General features: G+C 41.2%; 1 protein-coding gene and 1 long non-coding RNA gene across 3 annotated transcripts in view; one reads left to right on the top strand and one right to left on the bottom strand.

Moving 5' to 3' along the window:
- The window catches only part of GPR158 (G protein-coupled receptor 158), a 408,291-nt gene that overhangs the window by 50,378 nt on the left and 339,443 nt on the right, over positions 1-18,470 (top strand). The window contains exon 2 of one of the 2 annotated variants that reach the window (XM_070254823.1): positions 3,233-5,171. In XM_070254823.1, coding sequence (XP_070110924.1) covers positions 4,270-5,171 — 902 coding nt within the window. In that variant the 5' untranslated portion in view covers positions 3,233-4,269. Of the gene's footprint in view, positions 1-3,220; positions 5,172-18,470 lie in introns of those variants that run through there. The other variant, XM_001495442.7, reaches the window with a different exon arrangement.
- LOC102148063 (uncharacterized) overlaps positions 1-18,470 on the bottom strand; it is a 36,610-nt gene that overhangs the window by 5,252 nt on the left and 12,888 nt on the right. Inside the window, exons 2-3 of the long non-coding RNA XR_289733.4 lie at positions 15,597-15,638; positions 15,000-15,066 (exon numbers count right to left, since the gene is read on the bottom strand). This is a non-coding gene — a long non-coding RNA (uncharacterized lncRNA). The remainder of the gene's footprint in view (positions 1-14,999; positions 15,067-15,596; positions 15,639-18,470) is intronic.

Raw genomic sequence — 18,470 nt, 5'->3', positions numbered from 1 at the left:
GCCAGCCCCAGCTTTGACTCATTTAATTTTTTTTTACTTCAAGATATGCTAACATCATATTTTTCTTTTTATAATAGTGATAAATCAATCATATAATGACAACTAATAACTCATAATTCCATTACATATTGCTTTTTCATCAGTGCATATTCAACGGTTCTAAAGTAATTAGACTGACTTTTCAGGCTGTGATGAAAAAGCTTGGGGCCTTTTCACACATGGCCTACAGGTCGTGTATACATTCTTTTATTACAGGTAAGCTCCTACACAGTGTCAATATGCTTTTAGACAACTTAGTTCCCAATTTTGAGGCCACACAGGCATATCTGTCCACCTCTACAAATTCCACTCATGTAACTGGTGGCGGGTGGGGGGGTGCTATTCATGTCAGGATCACTTGATTATTTTATAAAATAATTTTCCTTTTGTCTTAATTGTTTGTCCTTTTCCTATTATATATGAACTTCAGCTTATTTCAGTTATCTTCTTCTATTCTGTCCTGCTAAGAAGGGAATATTTGTAGTCTTAGTGCACTCATATACTACTCTCTCTACCTAAGGTAATTGCTTTCCATCCTACCCTTAGCTAGTTCACTACTACCTACTACCTAGTTAACTACTCCTTATTCTTTAGGTCTCAGCTCAGTTGGTACCTCCTCATAGAAGTCTTTCTTTCCTTTATCTCTTTACAGAAGAAGCCCCCTACCCCATACCCTACTCTATCACTTTACAGTGTTTATTTCTTCATGGCACTTACTACAATGTGCAATTTTTGAAATTTGTTTGCTTTTTTATTATCTCTCTCTCCTCATTTGACTACAAGGTCCATGTGTCTATGCTGCAGAGGATGTGTCTATTTTGCTCTGGTACCAAGCACAATGCCTGGTGTGTAGTAGAGGCTCAATTAACATTTGTTGCATGGATGATGTGTCTTTGTGAGTTGGTGTGGAATTTTGCAGTCTGCTTCCAGGAGTATGAGTATGTGTCAAATCTTGGTCTTTTATAAAAACCTATTTTGGATTATCTCCTTCATTGATGGGCACTAACATAGACATAGGGTTTTCTGCCTATTCAGTTACCTTGACTCTAGATCTATTAAATGGGCCAGGCCTCCTACAGCATTTGGACCATGGTGCCTTATCTTGAGTGGATCTAGGATATCTAGAGCATTCTAGATCACAATGCACTATCTTCTAGAGCTTGCATTCTGTAGTAGTCTCCAGCCACAGGTAGTTATTGAACACTTGAAATGTGGCTAATGCAAAGTGCCACATGCCGTGAGTGTAAAAATATGCATTGGATTTTGAAGATTTAGTATAAACAAGGTAAAATATGTCATTAATAATATTTATATTGTTTACTTATTTAAATAATATTTGGGGCTAAATAAAATATATTATTAAAATTAATATCACTTTTTAAACGTGCTACTGGAACATTTACGATTATACCTCTGGATCACATTTGTGCCTCACGTTATATTTCTATTGGACAGTGCTGCTCTAGACCCAAGTAGTTCACCCAGTTGTTTGGCTGAAGGCAATCCACTGAAGGGAATGCTAAAATTGCTAAAATCTCATAGGCTGCTCCTTCTTGTTAGATGAAAGGTGAAGGGCTGGCACTCCCAGAGCGTGGTTCAGGTGCCATTTCAGTACTCCGTCAATGTTAAATCATGAAGTTCAGATGAGCTTGTGTCCCAAGACAGAAACTTTACATGTCTTGCTAGTGGTCATATGTTTTGCTTAAAACAATTCTGGGACAAGATCTCAGGCCTTTCAGTTTTGCTGAGTCATTGAATTACTTACAGAAGGACCTACTAATAAAATTATATCTTCCTTTTTAAGCATCATAATAGAAAATTTTATAGCATTGTTAATAAGTTGTGTAGGTTTTCTACAAACATCAATTAATGAGGAAATTACACTTCAGTCATTAGATGATTAAAGAGTTGGGACATTATATTGTATACTCTGATAAATTAAACAAACAGAAACTGCTATTTTTGCCACATATATTATAGTAGAGCATTAAACTGGGATGACCTTTATTTAGCAAAGGAGCATACTCTGCAAAATAAAATTTAAAGAAATTTTAGCAGCATTTGAATGTGAACATGAAATCTACTTGTAAATAGGAATCTAATAATCATTCTTTGCATAGATATGAAAACTGATTTGGAGACCACGCACTGCAGTTTGGAAAACTGGTTGCTATGTTTTATTCCAAAAGCCTTAATCACTGACGTATCAGGCAAACTTCTCTTCTAAGTGAGGAGATGGATTTTTAAATAATTAGCTTCATCATCATGATCTTCTGGTTCATTCATTCACTTAGCAAATATTTAGTGAGAACCTACTGTGTGTCAGGCATTTCTGTGTGCTCTAGGTGCTCAAGATACTACAGTGACGAATGCAGGAAGTTTTTGCTCTTTGGAGCTTACATTACAATGTTTAGGTATTTTCTCAATGGGGAGAATGAAATGAAATGGTAAAGTAAATCTAAGCAGTGCTATCTTAGAATGTCATGAATGACATCTTTGTAAGTTGGGAATTGAAATGAATTTGGGGTTTTCTCTTTGTGATTTTCTCGGCGAATTTGAAACTGGAGATGCATATGGAAAGTGGACGTGTATAAAGCACTATAGATCCAGTACTAATTAGTGTTTTCAGAATGTTAGAAGACACTCTTAAAGCTTCAAATAAAACAATTAGACTGTGTTAAGGGATTTCCCAATAATTTGGGGCACCTTGGCATACTTATTCAGCTCTTCTTTCTTCTGCTGGGATATCCCAAACTCTAGTTAACCAGGTGTCTTAGTTCTTATACCCATTAATTCTAGGAACTTCCAGTAAGAATGACTTCCTTTCTCCCTCAGACTCACTCATTCTCCTTCTCTCACATTTCGAGTCCTGCTCTTTGCACATGTTTTCTCCCTTCCGCATATCCATTTGCATACACTTTCACAGGTTCCCATTCATCCTGGCCCTCTTTCAAGCAGAGGTTCCTTAAATATAGCATTTTTTCTTAAAGCTCAGACGGTAGATGTCTCCATTACTCCCTTATAGCTAAGACCTCGGCAAGTAGCTTTTAATCATTTCTTTAACCGACAACAAGGAGGAGGATTTGATAATTTGCCTAAAATGAGCAGATGCTCGGGAGGACACGTCTCCATCCTACGTCCCTCCCCTCTGATTTAAGTCAGAAACGAAAACTCCTTTCTCACTCTTTTCCAGGCAAAAGAAAAGGCTGCTTTAACTAAGCATGGAAGACGCCAACACCCTCCTCCTCAGTACGTCCAAGTTTCCTTCGCTCTGAGCCACAAACGCTCTGCTTCTCCCCTCATTCCCGCCCACCCCACCTCCACCCCGTCAGGTTTCCGAGTCATCAGGGAACGCGAGTGGGTGAAAGGACTCGTCTCTGCTGCATCCCGCGCCACCGCCTGCTCCTGCGCCTCCTCCGTGCTGCCTCGGGTTCAGCACTGGACAGCTCCCGCCCCAGCCCAACAAATGGCAGTCGGCTGATTGACAGAGAAGCCGACCAAACAGGGAACTCGATGACTTGAAGCAGCCCTACAAGGGTTTGGTTGCGGCCAACTGCCTCTTTAAACCGGCTTTCCTCCTGAGAGCAAGGAGAGGCAGGAGTGTGGTTTGTGGCCAAACCTAAAGGTTCCAATTAACTAGCTGCCTGGCCCTCCCGAATCCAGAGAGACAAACGTCTTAAAAGAAATCTTCGCTCTTTGGGACTCCCTCCTGCCCTGGCGGTGCGGGACTGTGCGCGCGCGCTCCGCGCCTCGGGGAGAAGCGAACGAGGAGGAGCCAGAGCCGGGAGGCGGGAACGACCTGCCACGGGTGAGATGATGGAGCAGCGTCTTCAGCGGCCGCGGCGGCAGCAGCAGCAGCAGCTCTTGAACACACCTCAATGAGAGCGGCGGTGGAAGCTGCTGAGCAGAAAGACGTAAGCAGGCTAACTATAGCCGCCGGGAGCGAGAGGGGATGTAACCTGTTCGGCTCAAGGCTGTGAGGTGCGTAATCTCGAGCCGACCCATTGTGGAACGGGTGCAGCCAGCGTTGCCACAGGTGATTCGATTTCCTGTGACGGTGGCTTAGCCAGCCGGGCCAATTTCGAAACATTCTTATTTTAAAGTCCTTTTGGACTGGGTGCCATCCGGAGAAAGGGAAGACTCCTAGTAAAAGTCTTAGTATTGACAAATTGACGACTGAAATTTAAAAAGTGATTCCTCCCGTTACCTCCTCTCCTCTCCGCGAGGCAGATGGGAGCCATGGCTTATCCGTTACTCTTCTGCCTCCTGCTCGCTCACCTGGGTTTGGGAGCTGTTGGCTCCAGCCGCGACCCTCCGGGACGTCCGGATTTCCCTCGAGAGAGGACCCTGAGGGCGAAGCAGCACGCCCAGCAGCCGGCTCGAGCCTCTGCCTCGGACCCCTCGGCTCCCTGGAGCCGCTCCACCGACGGCACCATCTTGGCGCAGAAACTCGCCGAGGAGGTGCCCATGGACGTGGCCTCCTACCTCTACACCGGGGACTCCCACCAGCTGAAGCGAGCCAACTGCTCCGGCCGCTACGAGTTGGCGGGCCTGCCGGGGAAGTCGCCAGCTCTAGCCAGCTCCCATCCCTCCTTGCACGGGGCGCTGGACACGCTGACACACGCCACCAACTTCCTCAACATGATGCTGCAGAGCAATAAGTCCCGGGAGCAGAACTTGCAGGACGACCTGGAGTGGTACCAGGCACTGGTGCGGAGCCTCCTGGAGGGCGAGCCCAGTATCTCCCGGGCGGCCATCACCTTCAGCACCGAGTCGCTGTCCGCGCCGGCCCCGCAGGTCTTCCTCCAGGCCACGCGCGAGGAGAGTCGCATCCTGCTCCAGGACCTGTCCTCCTCGGCACACCACCTGGCCAACGCCACGCTGGAGACCGAGTGGTTCCATGGTCTCCGGCGCAAGTGGAGGACCCACTTACACCGCCGCGGCTCAAATCAGGGGCCCCGGGGCCTGGGCCATAGCTGGAGGCGCAGAGACGGGCTTGGCGGGGACAAGAGCCATGTCAAGTGGTCTCCGCCTTACCTGGAGTGCGAGAATGGGAGTTACAAGCCCGGGTGGTTGGTCACTCTCTCCGCTGCTTTCTACGGTTTGCAGCCTAACCTGGTCCCGGAATTCAGGTAGGGAGGGAAAAAAGGCAAGAGCAAAGCCTTCCTTCCGGTTTCGCTGGTGGGTGCGCGCATGGGGGAGGAACACTTGGCTGTGACACTTACACCTCCCACCCTCACAACAGAGACCCAGGCTGAGGGACACACCAGGCGGGCGCATGTGCTTAGGGACCAGAGGCGCCCAACGTTTGTCAGCTTCAGGCGCTCAGGGAAAGCCGTTTTCTCAGATCAGGTTCCCTGCAAAGGGCATGCGATGGGGGAGAAGTTGATAAAGCTGAGAGAAACCTCTGATGCCCAACGCTTCTCTTCAACCCTCGAGAGAGCAGGGAGGGGACTTCCCTATCAGGGGTGATGCGACAGAACCCGGCAAGCTCAGGGTGTGCCTGCCTGCTGCAGAGTGGTGAGCATCGGATGAGAGGAGAAAAGGGAGCGGAGGAGGACAGAGTTCCTCGTTCCTGCCTCTGCCTGCTTCCTAAGTGTGTAGCTTTGGGCATCAGTCTGTTATTAGTCAGTTACCAGAGCGAGTAATTAAAACAGTGCAATCCCCTCGGCAGTTCTGTCCCTTCAGCAGTGAGTCAGTCTCAGCAGCATAGCTGTCCCCAGCGTCCAGACTTCACAATTTAGTCATTGTGCTCCTCTACCCATCTCCCTCCACCCCCCACACCCCCTCCTTGGTCCCCTCTTTCTCCTGTTCTGTCAGGTGTACCTAAGGGTTCCCCAGCTCCTCCCCTACTCACACATTTTATAAACGAACCTGCTTGAGTGATCTGAGGCAGAGAGGGATTAGCTCCGACTGAATTCACTCAGGGAGCTCGGAGGAAACTTAGTAACTTCTGTATTTCCTGTCTCAAGGTGTAGCACTTGTGGGAAGATGAGAATTTGCAAATTAGCAGGTGGTAACTCCTGCCCTGGGCAGTGCCTGATCTTTGAGGTGAGGAACTTCTAGAAGTAGCCCTCAAGAGTGGATATGAGGAAGGAACAGAAAGAGAAGAGACCCCAAAGGGGGCTTGAGAGAGGGCCACACATTGACTTTGATCCTCCTCAATTCCCAGCATGGAAGGCTCTGGAAAGAAGGGCTTGGAGGTTGAGGTTGCTTCTGTACTTTTCAGGAACCTGGTGAAAACTTGTGTGTGTGTATTAATTATCTGTTTGGCACAACAAGGACAGGATGCCCACCTGGTGAAAGATACCAGGCCGAGTACTGTGTGGGCAAATGGGGGGAGTCAGAAAGCTTGTTTCTCTTGGCACTGTCATTTACTGCCAAATGACCTCGAGCAAGGTGCATAACCTCTCTGGGCCTCAGCTACTTACCTATCAAGTGAGGGAGTTGAACTAGATGGTCTCCAGGGAGCCATCCAGTTATAAAATTCTGTAGGTTTTAATGCTGGCAACACTTGAGAAGGCAGAAATGAAAAACAACCCCCTTTCTCTGGTTCTGTATGACCATATTAAACGTGTGTGTGTGTGTGTTTCTATCTCTTTTAAAGATCTTGTAAACCAGAGTAACTCTTTCCTACTTTCAGGATAATCTCCTTCCCTCCCGATTCCTGCAGGCTCATTAGTAAGGGCTGAGCCCAGCTCTGAGTCTTTGCATGTTGTTTGCTCAGACGAAGAAAGATCAGCAGATGCCCGTCCCTGCCAGCAAATTGTCTGTGGATTTCAGATTAAACTTTTCAGGGAGTCTTAGGTCCCAGGATTGATCTATTTATCCATCCATCCATCTAACATTTATTTTATGTCAGGCTCTGTGCTAACTGCTTTGCAAGCATTATCTTGATTAATCCTCAAAACAACCCTATGAGTTAGGTTTTATTATTTTCCAGAAAAGGAACCTGAAGCACAGAGAGGGTAAGCTTCTTGCCTAAGATCACACAGTGGTTAAGTAGTAGAGCCAGGATTTGAGCTCATTTCATACTTTTAACCACTGTGCTGAATTCTTACAAAGGTGTTCTAGGAGTGCTGCATGTAATGTAGCTGCTGCATAAAAATATATGTATTTTCAAGGCTCAGACATGGGACTGAGGACGAGAACCATTCATTTTCAGAATTATTTCTCTTAAGACTCAGAAAGCATAGGTCACCTATATGAACTCAGTGCCTTCTGCCAGGCAAGATGAAAAGGCTGAGGACACAAAGGGTCTGAGGTTGTGAGGGCTCACATGCCCCCTACCTATTTTTTGGACTGCATTCAGAAAATAGTTTGTTTCCTCTGGCTGAGTCTCTTCAAGTGCTTTCATAGTCATGGATGGTGTTCTTTAGCCAAGGCATGAAGCCAGGCCGTTTAGTGTCTGGCTCTCTACAAAAGCTGGCTCGTCCTCGGAGCATGCATGAAGAGCAGAATAAGTGCTCTCCTGTGAGTGCTTCTGCCCCATGTCCTATGCCCCTCAAATGCTGAATTGAGGATTCACACAGATGTTAATTATGGAAACTGGAAGAAATCTTAAAGAGATCAGATGGTTCCTCCTGTTGTTTCATAGACAAAGAAACAGAAATAGAAAGGTGAAGTGGCTTGTCCAATATCCACATATCAAGTTTGTAGTAACAACAGAAGTAGGATCCAGGCCTTCTGCGTCTGGTTCATACTGTGCTTGATATGTATATACCTAACCTATTTCTGTGGCTCTCTGCACCTCTGCACACAATGTATGGTGGGGGACATGGTTTAGGCTTTATCGTCTTTAAGGCCAAAAAAATTAGCCCATAGAACATAGCAGTTCATTTTTTGAAAAAGATTACATTATTTCACACATTTGAGATAATATTTAAGTGGACCTTTCCTGCCTCTTCCTACTTATAAAAGGCAAAGGTTTTTTGTTGTTGATACTTTATCATCTAAGATGTACAGCCTAAAATTCTATACTATAGGCGAGTAATATTGTATGGGTCTGGTAACAGGGTAAACCTCAAACGAATTTTTGGGAAACCCTGTTTAGGAGCTCTAATCATGATTTTAAATATGTTTTGAACCTGTAGAGTGTTATTTGCAGAAAGTCTTACCTGTAATGAAAAATCCATTGACAATGATTTCTTTATGGAAGAGAAAAGGAGGAAAAACTTTGTAGTTAAAATTTTCTTTTAAGATCAGTTAGTATTTCCCCAGGTCTTGCTTATAAGATTCATGAATTTAAATTATATGTTATTTTTAGAGAATATAAGTCCAAAACATGAAATTCAAAAGTAATATGGAAAACACGGTCAACTACTGTATTGTATTAATGTTTATCACTGTAAAACACCTCTCAGAATAAGTCTTATTCCCCTCTGTTTCTGAATGATACAAATATCTTAAATTTTCAAGCCTAGCACAACACTCACATGGGGAGAGAAGTTTATTGCTCATTTCTTTCTTTTCAAAAAATGGCCTTAGTTGCTCTAACTCAATGTCTCTCTTTTTTTTTTTTCTGGGAAAGATTTGCCCTAAGCTAACATCTGTTGCCAATCTTCCCCTCTCCTTTTTTCCTCACTTCCAGAAGCTTCTGTACATAGTCGTATATTCTACTAAGTCCTTCTGGTTCTTCCATGTGAGCTGCCACCACAGCATGGCTTATGATGGACGAGTGCTGTAGTTCTGTGCCCAGGAACTGAACCTGGGCCGCTGAAGTGGAGCACGCCAAACTTTAACCACTAGGCCATCAGGGCTGGCCCTCGAGTCATTTTTTATAGTCCTATAGTATAAAAATTTTAGTTCTCATCTTCCATCCTACCAAAAAAAGCAAGAGTAATGATTTAAGATATACCCTAAGTTATTTTTATCATATTACGTTTGTGATGTCTTTGTAGAGTTTTCCTTAAAGTTAAGTCCTTTGGTTTCGCATAGTAATTTTTCTTTGTGGAATTTAAAGTACTATGAAGTTGGATCCCATTTCGCTGAAATCATAGATACCTTCCTGGTGGTACTTGGAACCGTTCAATGCCTAGGATGGATATAAGGTATTCAAGTGTTTGTTTAATTTAGATTAAAGTGAAGGAAACTTTGGGAATTAATTCTTTCTTGATGAGCTGAAAGCGACATCGGGATTCATTTGGTTCCTTTCATCTTCTCATCTTACATTGGAGGAAGCAAGACTCAAAGGGCTAAAGGAATTTGCTAGAATGGCATAGCTCTCTTGTAGTAGGTTCACCTACTATTTTAGATGCTTATATATACCACTGCATTGAATTCTTAGTATTTGTAGGTATTTACAACTTCAGGAAAGTTGAGCAGCATGCCAAAGGTAACAAAGGTAGTAAATCAGGGACCCCAAACCTAACTGAGATCTATCCAGTTATGAGGCTTGTATTGTCTTTCTACTATGCTATGCTGCTGTCTCTTGATTACCAATTTTGTTTTCACCCTATTCGAAAATATAACATGGTATTGGCTTGAAATAATTAATATAGTTAGCCAAATAAGTTATATACACTTATTCTTTTTAGGCCAATCACACAATCAAGTATGTTGTGTAGTGAGAAAAGTATTAAACTTGAATCAGAACTTTGCCTCAAGTCCCAGTTTTTCTCTGTCTGGCTGTATTACCTGTTTGGAAATCAGTTTCTGTACAATTAAAATGTGGTCATGGACTAGATGATATCCAAATACCTTTATAACTCTTTGTTCTACGAGTTCTTAAGTGGCCTATCCAAATGATCAACAAGTAAGCTTTGGAAACAGGGCTGATACACATAAATGCAGTACCTTGTGGAAATGATATTGATGGGGGAGTAACATGCAGAGGAAGAGGAAACCAAGTAAATGTTAGACCTGGTGTTTGGTAAAAAAGGCAATAGGGCAATGAAGGAAAGATCACAATGGTGTGGAAAGCCCTTTTTGGAAACTAACGCAATGAAACTTGGTGTTACAGATGCACTGACTCCTGAGGGGTCACTTCACTCTCTCTCCTTCACACACATATACCCACCCATCCCTATCAAAGATTCTGGCACAGACCTCTGCTTTCAACAAAAGAGGACAATTCACATAGTATAAGAGAAATGACCACCTTACTCTAGGCCAAACATATCCTATGTCTCTCTTGTGGGCACTGGTAGTGGTGAAGAGGTTACCTATAGGAGCAGCACAGAGATGTTTACCTGGGTTATAGATCAAAGGGTTTTTAGATGAACTTCTGCTATTGAGGCTTTTGAGCCTCAATTACTTCATCTGTAAACTGTGAATAGTAAAGTGTACCTCCTTCGAGATTGTGAAAAGGCTAAATGCAGCACTGTCATCATACAGGAAGTTCAGGAAATATTTTATATTGTAGCTGCTGTCTTCCCGAATACTGTCCTGAGCTGAATATAAGCTTTATTCATTTAGCTGTATTAAAGTCATGACATTTATAGTAATTTATAATTTATATAATGGTTTAGTTTCATTCTTAATTATTGTGAAGCCTTGTAATGATGGTGGATCATGGTGGAAATACTGGCCTTGGTGACAGCAGATGTTGGCACCAGCCTGGATCGCATCTTTGATTTATGATATTACTGAGGGCAGCAATTCCTTTCTAATCCTCAGTTTCCTCATCTGTAAATTGAGGGGGCTGGACTAGGTGACCTGTAGGGTTCCTTAGAACCCTAGAAGTCTATGATTATACACATAATTAAATGTGTTACTTTAATATTTGAAGTTTTATTTGATTATAATCCTGAAATAAGATAATGTATGCTCATTTAAGTGTTGATCATGTTCATATATGTTCAGTATTTCACTCTATCATGGTCATTTATTCACAGACTATTTAGAGAAAGCCCTCTTAATGTACATTGAGTTAAATCTATACACTAATGGAAATGAGAACTCCATTTCAAAATAAGAAAAAGCGTGATTTGAGTTTCCAGATCTTGAAAGATCCCCTGAAATTCACTTAAAGTCAACAAGAAACTGTTTCACAGATTTCTAAACCAAGGGCCTCAATATACCTGCCTAATTTCCCTCAAGATAATCAATGTTTAGGCATTCTGGAGCTCGTTACTTATTATTCTTTAAAGACAACTCATCTTCAATTTGCCTTGGTAGTTGGCTTTAAAATTTCAAAAAGAGCTATTTCTTGTGGTACAGCAGTGGCACAGCATTATCTTACCATTTTCTAGAATATCCATTCAGAAGCAGAAATGGGGTTTCAAAGACTGCTAAATAAATTACAAGAGGATATGCCTACCTTTTGGAGATGGAACTGGTGCTCTTAGTAGGCTGATTTCACAGCCTCAACTGCTGGTCCATTCTTTAGGGTTTTAAGGCTACCCTTTTCCACCATGCACTGTGTTTATGATTATATTGTAATATACTAGGATGCCAAGAAGTATATTGTTGATGTTATTTTGCACTTGGCTGGTACAGAAGCAATAGGGCCTGTTTGTTTTCTCTCTTCAGTTTTGGATTGGTGTTCACAGGGTTATTTAAGCAGAATTACTAAAATAGTACATTGGCATTTTGATAACTTTGGCAGCTTGATGGCCACTAGGTGCAAATAGGCAGTTCACTGGTACTGAGGCTATCCATGGGAAAGTTTGCAGCCAACAGTGTTTTTAAGTTCTTGTCCAGACAGCTATGGCATATGCACTGGTAGGGGGACAGGGGGTTTGCTGGTCTTTTAATCTTATTTGCTTTTCAGATTTTAGTAAAAAACCATTTCTATGTGTAATTTCCATTTTGGCTAGGCATTTACTCATCCAACAAGTCTTCCTATAGGAAAAACTTGACCTATAAAAATACTTAGGTGAACAGGCTATGAAATACTTCTTCAGTTTAGGAAAGGATTAATTCTCTTGACTTTAAGTCTTTCTCAGACCCCCCTCCCTGCCTCCTCTTTTCTACAATGCCAAACCTAATAGAGGAACCATGACTGACTTTCTTTTTTATACCAAAGGATATTATAGTGCCGCAAAGGAATCACAGAATACATCTAGCTTTGTTACCTTCATTATAGGTAGAATGTATAGGCAACACAGATTAACTTAAATGTGATCTGACCCCAAGATCATTTTCCTCAAAAATCCTGTTACCTTTCTATTAAAGAAGGCAGTCTTTCTCACACAACTAATAGTTCTTATTAACTGAGATCCAGTTAATTTATATTCATTATAATATCTGTTGTAACTTTCCCCGTTTAAAAAGTATATCTAGACCAAGACAATGTAGGATTTAAAAAAGTCCTGTCCAGTTAGCCAAATCCCCAGTGCACCTATAACTTAAAAGGAACCTTAGAATTATATGAGATTTTGGTTTACTTCTTTAACCTAGTTTTCTCACCATTTCTGTGTTTTGTCCAATGTGTATGCCTTGCTACATTATTATGAAAGGAGTTTTATAGAATAACTTGACACATAGCTTTTACCTGAGAAAGAGGAAAAGGTATTATAGTATAGAATAATGTATTTTATCAATCCTAAAATGCACCTTTTCCATGTTTTGATGTCTCTCAAATTGAGATGTGTCTTATGATTGAGGGCATGTCATTTTCCATTAGGCATACATTTTCTTTTGGTGAAATGCAATGTAATAGTGCATCTTATAATTAATGGCATCTTATATTTGATGAACTATATTAGGAAATGGGAAAGTAAATTCCAAGATCTCTACAACTATAAAGATCTATTATCATCTATAAGTTATTAAGATGTAGCAAAATATGCATACATGGAAACATAAAATCTGGACCTTACTGCTGTATACAAATTAGATTGCTATCTCTCTTCATAATAATTTTGTTAAAAAGACAAGCTATACTGTGGCTGGCCCCGTGGCCGAGTGGTTAAGTTCGCGCGCTCCGCTGCAGGCGGCCCAGTGTTTCGTTGGTTCGAATCCTGGGCGCGGACATGGCACTGCTCATCAAACCACGCTGAGTCAGCGTCCCACATGCCACAACGAAGAATATACAACTATGTACTGGGGAGCTTTGGGGAGAAAAAGGAAAAATATAAAATCTTGAAAAAAAGACAAGCTATACTAAAACATGTAATCACATTTTCTTTTTAATATATATGAAATATACAAAATATTAGGCCAGAAGCTATGGAAACTTTTATATTCAGAATAGGTGAGGTAAGGATTATCAAAATATTTCCCACAGCATCTGGCAAAGCATTTCACTCACACTGGGAAAATGCCTAGGAGGGTGAGAATAAACGACCACATATGGACTAAAAATAGGAGGGAATATTTCTCTTTCTAAACTGCTTAAAGGTTTCAGAGTGGAATAAAAACTTCGTGGTATAGCCATGTAACTAGTTTTGGTTAATGAGATTTAAATGAAATTGTGGAAGTGAGTGTGTTTTCTTTCTCTTTTCTAGTCAGCTGCCTGGGATGGAATGAAGAGTCTGATTCTCCCCTTATTTGATGCCTCAGACCGCTGTGTAGAGCAAGGTTTATCAACCTCAGCACTACTGACGTTTGGGCCAGATAACACTTTGTGAGGGGGCTATCTTGTTCAATGCAAGATGCTGAGAAGCACCCTTGGTCTCTATCCACTAGATGCCAGTAGCAACCTCTCTACCTAGTTGACCACCAAAAATGTCTACAAACATTGCAAATATCCCCTGGGGGGTAAAAATGCCTCTGGTTGTCAGGTGCTAGTGTAGAGGGAACACATATAAATATGCTATTCTGGGGCTATCCTTACTTCAAGGGTTCTATATGTACATGTGTGTATGTATATATGTGTGTGTATGAGTTTGTCAGATACATTTCTATTTATTTATTTATTTGTTTGTCTGGAACATAAGATCGTTGCATACATAGAACCTGACATGAGAACTGTCCAAAATTTTGATGGATCAATGGAATATTAATTTACATTTATATGTCATCAAGACTCAAAAAGAACATCTGGCCAACTTATTTGCAGAATCTGTTGCTAAGCATAGTTTTACTACTTATATATATATTTATTTATTTTTAATTTTAATTTTAATTTTGTTTTTTAAAGATTTTATTTTTTCCTTTTTCTCCCCAAAGCCCCCCGGTACATAGTTGTATATTCTTCGTTGTGGGTCCTTCTAGTTGTGGCATGTGGGATGCTGCCTCAGTGTGGTTTGATGAGCAGTGCCATGTCCGCGCCCAGGATTTGAACCAACGAAACACTGGGCCGCCCGCAGCGGAGCGCGCGAACTTAACCACTCGGCCACGGGGCCAGCCCCACTACTTATATAGTTAAATGTTATATGTTTATGGGTTTCCCATTAAAGGATGCATTTTAAAAAGAAAATATGTATATGTGTGTACATGGATGTCTAGGGGGACAGAGCGTGGACAGGGGGAAAAAGTAGGGAGTAGACAGGGGTGGGGACAGGGAACAAATGCAGATGAATGAGAAACAGTTAGCAATCTATCATGCTGTGGAATATTATTTCTCATGAAGCTCTGTTTATCATTTTCATAGTTCTGATGAAACTGAACTGTTCTTCCCCAGTAGACAGTGAGGAATCAAGTTCCTGAAGATTTAGCCATTATAAAGATAGGCTGACTGTGCTTGCATTTCAGAACTTGACTTCAGGAAGTCAAAGCTACTATCAGGCTAATGCAGAGCTTATCCCATTAAGGGAATATTAATACCTTACAATATATAATTTTAAAAAGCTCTGTTTGCAATTTTGACTTTATTGATTGAACTAGAAGCTGTTCAGAATTTGAACTTGTTATAAATGAAATTCCTGGAAGAAATAATTAAGATGATATATTACATAGACATTATTTAATGCTTTAATAAACATATGTTTAAAGATGCAGTTATCAATATTACTAATGTCTAGAATCCTGTTAAGTCAGAGGAGACCTTCAAAAATAACAACGATGGAAAAGAATGTTTAGGCTCCACAGTGTAAATTACCTCAGCACCAACCGACGCCCGACTACTTCCTCACCTGCTATCCATAAACGTGATATCTGTGAGCTGCAGTGACAAGGGGACGAGGAGCATGCTGTTGTACCCTGTTGATTATGGAGAAATGAGAGACAATGTTGTGCAAGTTAAGAGATGAATCCAAGGCTCATGAAAAGAAAGATGAAGATTATTATTTTTCTCGATAAGGCAAACTTTTGAGAAAGCTGTTTCAGGTATTGACTGGTTTGTGGGAAGACTCTCATAATACAGTCCTCTGAAAGCTATTTAGCAATGTATTTGTCTTTCCACTTTTTTGAGAAAGAGGCAAATGACAACAATTGGGGCATTCTTTAAAGAAGCAGTGTTTCAGTAAGTATCTTGGGAAAGCTCTTTTTCAAAGAATTAGAATTTTAGAAGTAAAAAGGATTTTAGAGATCACGTAACCCCATTTGTTTTTACTTTTACAGGTGAGGAGACTGAGCCCCAGGGAAGCAGTGAGCATCACTTCCACTAGCTCTGGCTGCAGGGAACTGGCAGTTTAATAATAGGTGCAAATAAAAAGACCCTGAGTCATCAAGTAAAGGTTAATTTATAGTCACTCTTTACTGATCCCAACCTGGCGGGGCATCAGACTCACCTGAAAAGCTGGCTAATACCTTCCTAGATCCTCCTCAGAAACCTGTGAATGAGAGAATGTGCGGACACATTCAGAAGTCCCTATTACAAAGTCTTTATAATGCAGAAGCGCTGGTTCTTAAATACAAACTTGGGAAAAAGTAAACAGTATTTGATAAAGCTGAAACATGTAATTCATTTTACAAGATTTTAAGAATAAAAATTAAAAATTATGCTTAGTGACTTCAGCTTTAGTCATCCAAAAAATCTGGCTGCAGGCCATTCTGGGGACCTGACACATTCCAGTGTTGCGAATGGCCCTGTCAGTAGGCGCAGAACAACTAGCAGGTTCTTTATGAAGGAAGGGAGACCACAGGAACCGAGCCTTGGAACGGGTGAGCCGCTGAGCCACACGCTCTTTCTCCCTCACTTTATTTTGGGTTATTCTTTGTTTTCTCACCTTTAAAACAGGGGGCTATCATGAGAGCAGCTGCTTATTATTTGTCTCTTTATGTAAATATCCCATTTCTCCAACAGTTCCATATGTCCTTCAAGTACAAGGACCACATTTGATGACTGCCCACATCCAGTGCTTCTTGAAAGTGCCTTGCATATTTCAGGGAGGCAGTATGGAAGTGTCTAGGAGGAACGGTTTGGGGATTATAAACCTAGATTTGAATCCACAGGCTTCTACTTTCACTTACTGTGTGCCATTTGGCAAGTTATTTAACTCTCTCTATGGCTCAATTTCCCTGTCTGCAAAGGGTGTAGAGTACCGCTCATGCTGTGAAGAGTAAACAATCTTATACATGTAAAGAACTCAGCATAATGTCTGGAATGTACTATTCTTTTTACAAAACATTACAGAGTATATAACATATGTCTGGCTAGGGCTATAGATGCTGGGGATATAACAGTGAAAATGACAGACAAAAATTCCTGTGCTCATGGATGTTTTTGTGGAGGCAAGGGGGAGATAGATAATGAACAACCAAAATAAATGATTCTTGATAGAAACAAGAGTTATAAGGAAACAAATAGGATAGTGTGGTAAAGAATGGCTAAGAGGGAGGATGGGCTGCATTAAATAGGGGTGTCAGGAAAGACCTCTCTGAAATGGTGACCCTGAGTTAAGAAATGAAGGATGAGAAGGAGATACTCATGGAACAAACTGAGGTAATCATGTTCCAGATAGGAAATAGCAAGAACAAAGGCCATGAGACAGCAATGAGCTTCAACTGCTCTGAGAACAGAAAGAAAGTCAGTTTTGCTGGAACGTCGTAAGAAATGGGTTATGAGGTAGAAGATTAGAATAAGGTACGTAGCAGTACTCAATAAATGGTTAAAATGTTGTGGCAATAAGGAAACATGTTAAATGCTTTAAAAATTTCTACCCCTATAGTAATATGTAAGTTGTGGATGTATTTTCATGTTTTCCCTTTGGATGGCTTTAAGTGTTCTTGTTTTATTTTGGCTGCCTATTTCTCTTTTCTCCTTTCAGTCTTGGCCTTCCTGCCCATTTCCTCCCTTAGCTCTGGGAGCTTGGGTTTTCCAGTTTCTATGATGAGATTTCAGTCAAAGAATAAGCTATTTATAACTGCTCCATCCTTGAATGTGAATGAATAAATTGGAATATTTGAGAAGCCAGTGAGGTAGAGATAGAAAATCCAGAATTTCTTGCAAAAAATCAGATGGGTGCTTTTCTTGCTCTCTGGCTTAAACCTATAAAGTGAAACCCTTTCCAGACACACATAGCAGGACAATAAGGGGAGAGACAGAGCAGGTTAACTCGTGGGCAAGGCATTTTTCTTCTCACCAGCATGCCTGGGATGACACCCTGCAGGTCCCTGACCTCTCTCAAGCTGGTGGCTGCCAGGTCTTGTCATTTGGCACTTCCTGACACATACTTCGTTGCCTTTTATGATGAGGTCTAAGATGCTGAGGTCCAGGGCTGCCGGAAAACTGCCAGGAAGAGGCACAAGGCACAGAAATGAGACTGGAAGAGGCAGAAGGGAGACCCCGAACATTTGGACATGAATTTGGAGGAGGGAAGACTTTGCACGACAGGAAAGGAAGTATAGGCAGGAGTGTATTTCTAAGGAAGGGTATCAACAATGGAAAAATTGGGATTTGGTTTTTAGGAAATGAAATCATCACCGTTAGCTTCTCCAATATGACAAATGTGGAATTTAGCTTCTTTATATTTCATTTTTTCCTTCCCTTACTCTACTATTTTATTAATTATATTTTTAATTTTTCTATTGGTTACCTTGAGTTTTGCATCTATAAATTTTAAATAGTATCTTCTATTCTTTATTTTTCTACCTTCCTACTTCTGTTTCCCATTCCAATATTTTTAGATAATTAAATATGGTAACAGTTATATTCTGTCACTACAGGAAAAAACCCCAAAACTTCTGTGCTTTGTTCATCAGTTGCCTCTAAGAACTGAAACTTCAATAACTGAATCTGTGCCATTTTCAGGAAGTTCCAAATTTCAAGGTCCAAGGATTATCTTTTCAGATCAGTTGTTCAAAGCCATCCTACCTTTAGTGTGTGCGTGTCTGCATTGAGACTTTTCATTTATTTTCCCCCTTGGAGTTGCTAATTGCCTTTCTTTTTCATTTTAAAGAAACAAAAAGGAACCACATGTTTTACTTACATTTAAGATCATCCAACTTCTTAACAAATCATTCTATTGGTTAAAGAAAATTCACATTTTTGTGGAAGACATCCTTCTTGGAGTCCCATCATTTGTACAAGTTGCTTTAGATCTTCTGCAGAATAACTATCATAGAAATCTTCCAAATTATTAAAATTTTGCATCCAACTGTGTGTTGGATGCTGGTCCTCTTATTTCTAGAATGCTGCTTTTTTCCTCCACCCCCTGGAACAC

This window comes from Equus caballus, chromosome 29 (assembly GCF_041296265.1).
Source record: "Equus caballus isolate H_3958 breed thoroughbred chromosome 29, TB-T2T, whole genome shotgun sequence".
Classification (NCBI taxonomy): Eukaryota; Metazoa; Chordata; class Mammalia; order Perissodactyla; family Equidae; genus Equus; species Equus caballus.
The sequence above is the reverse complement of the archived record's forward strand: the minus strand, read 5'-3'. Positions and strand labels throughout refer to the sequence as shown.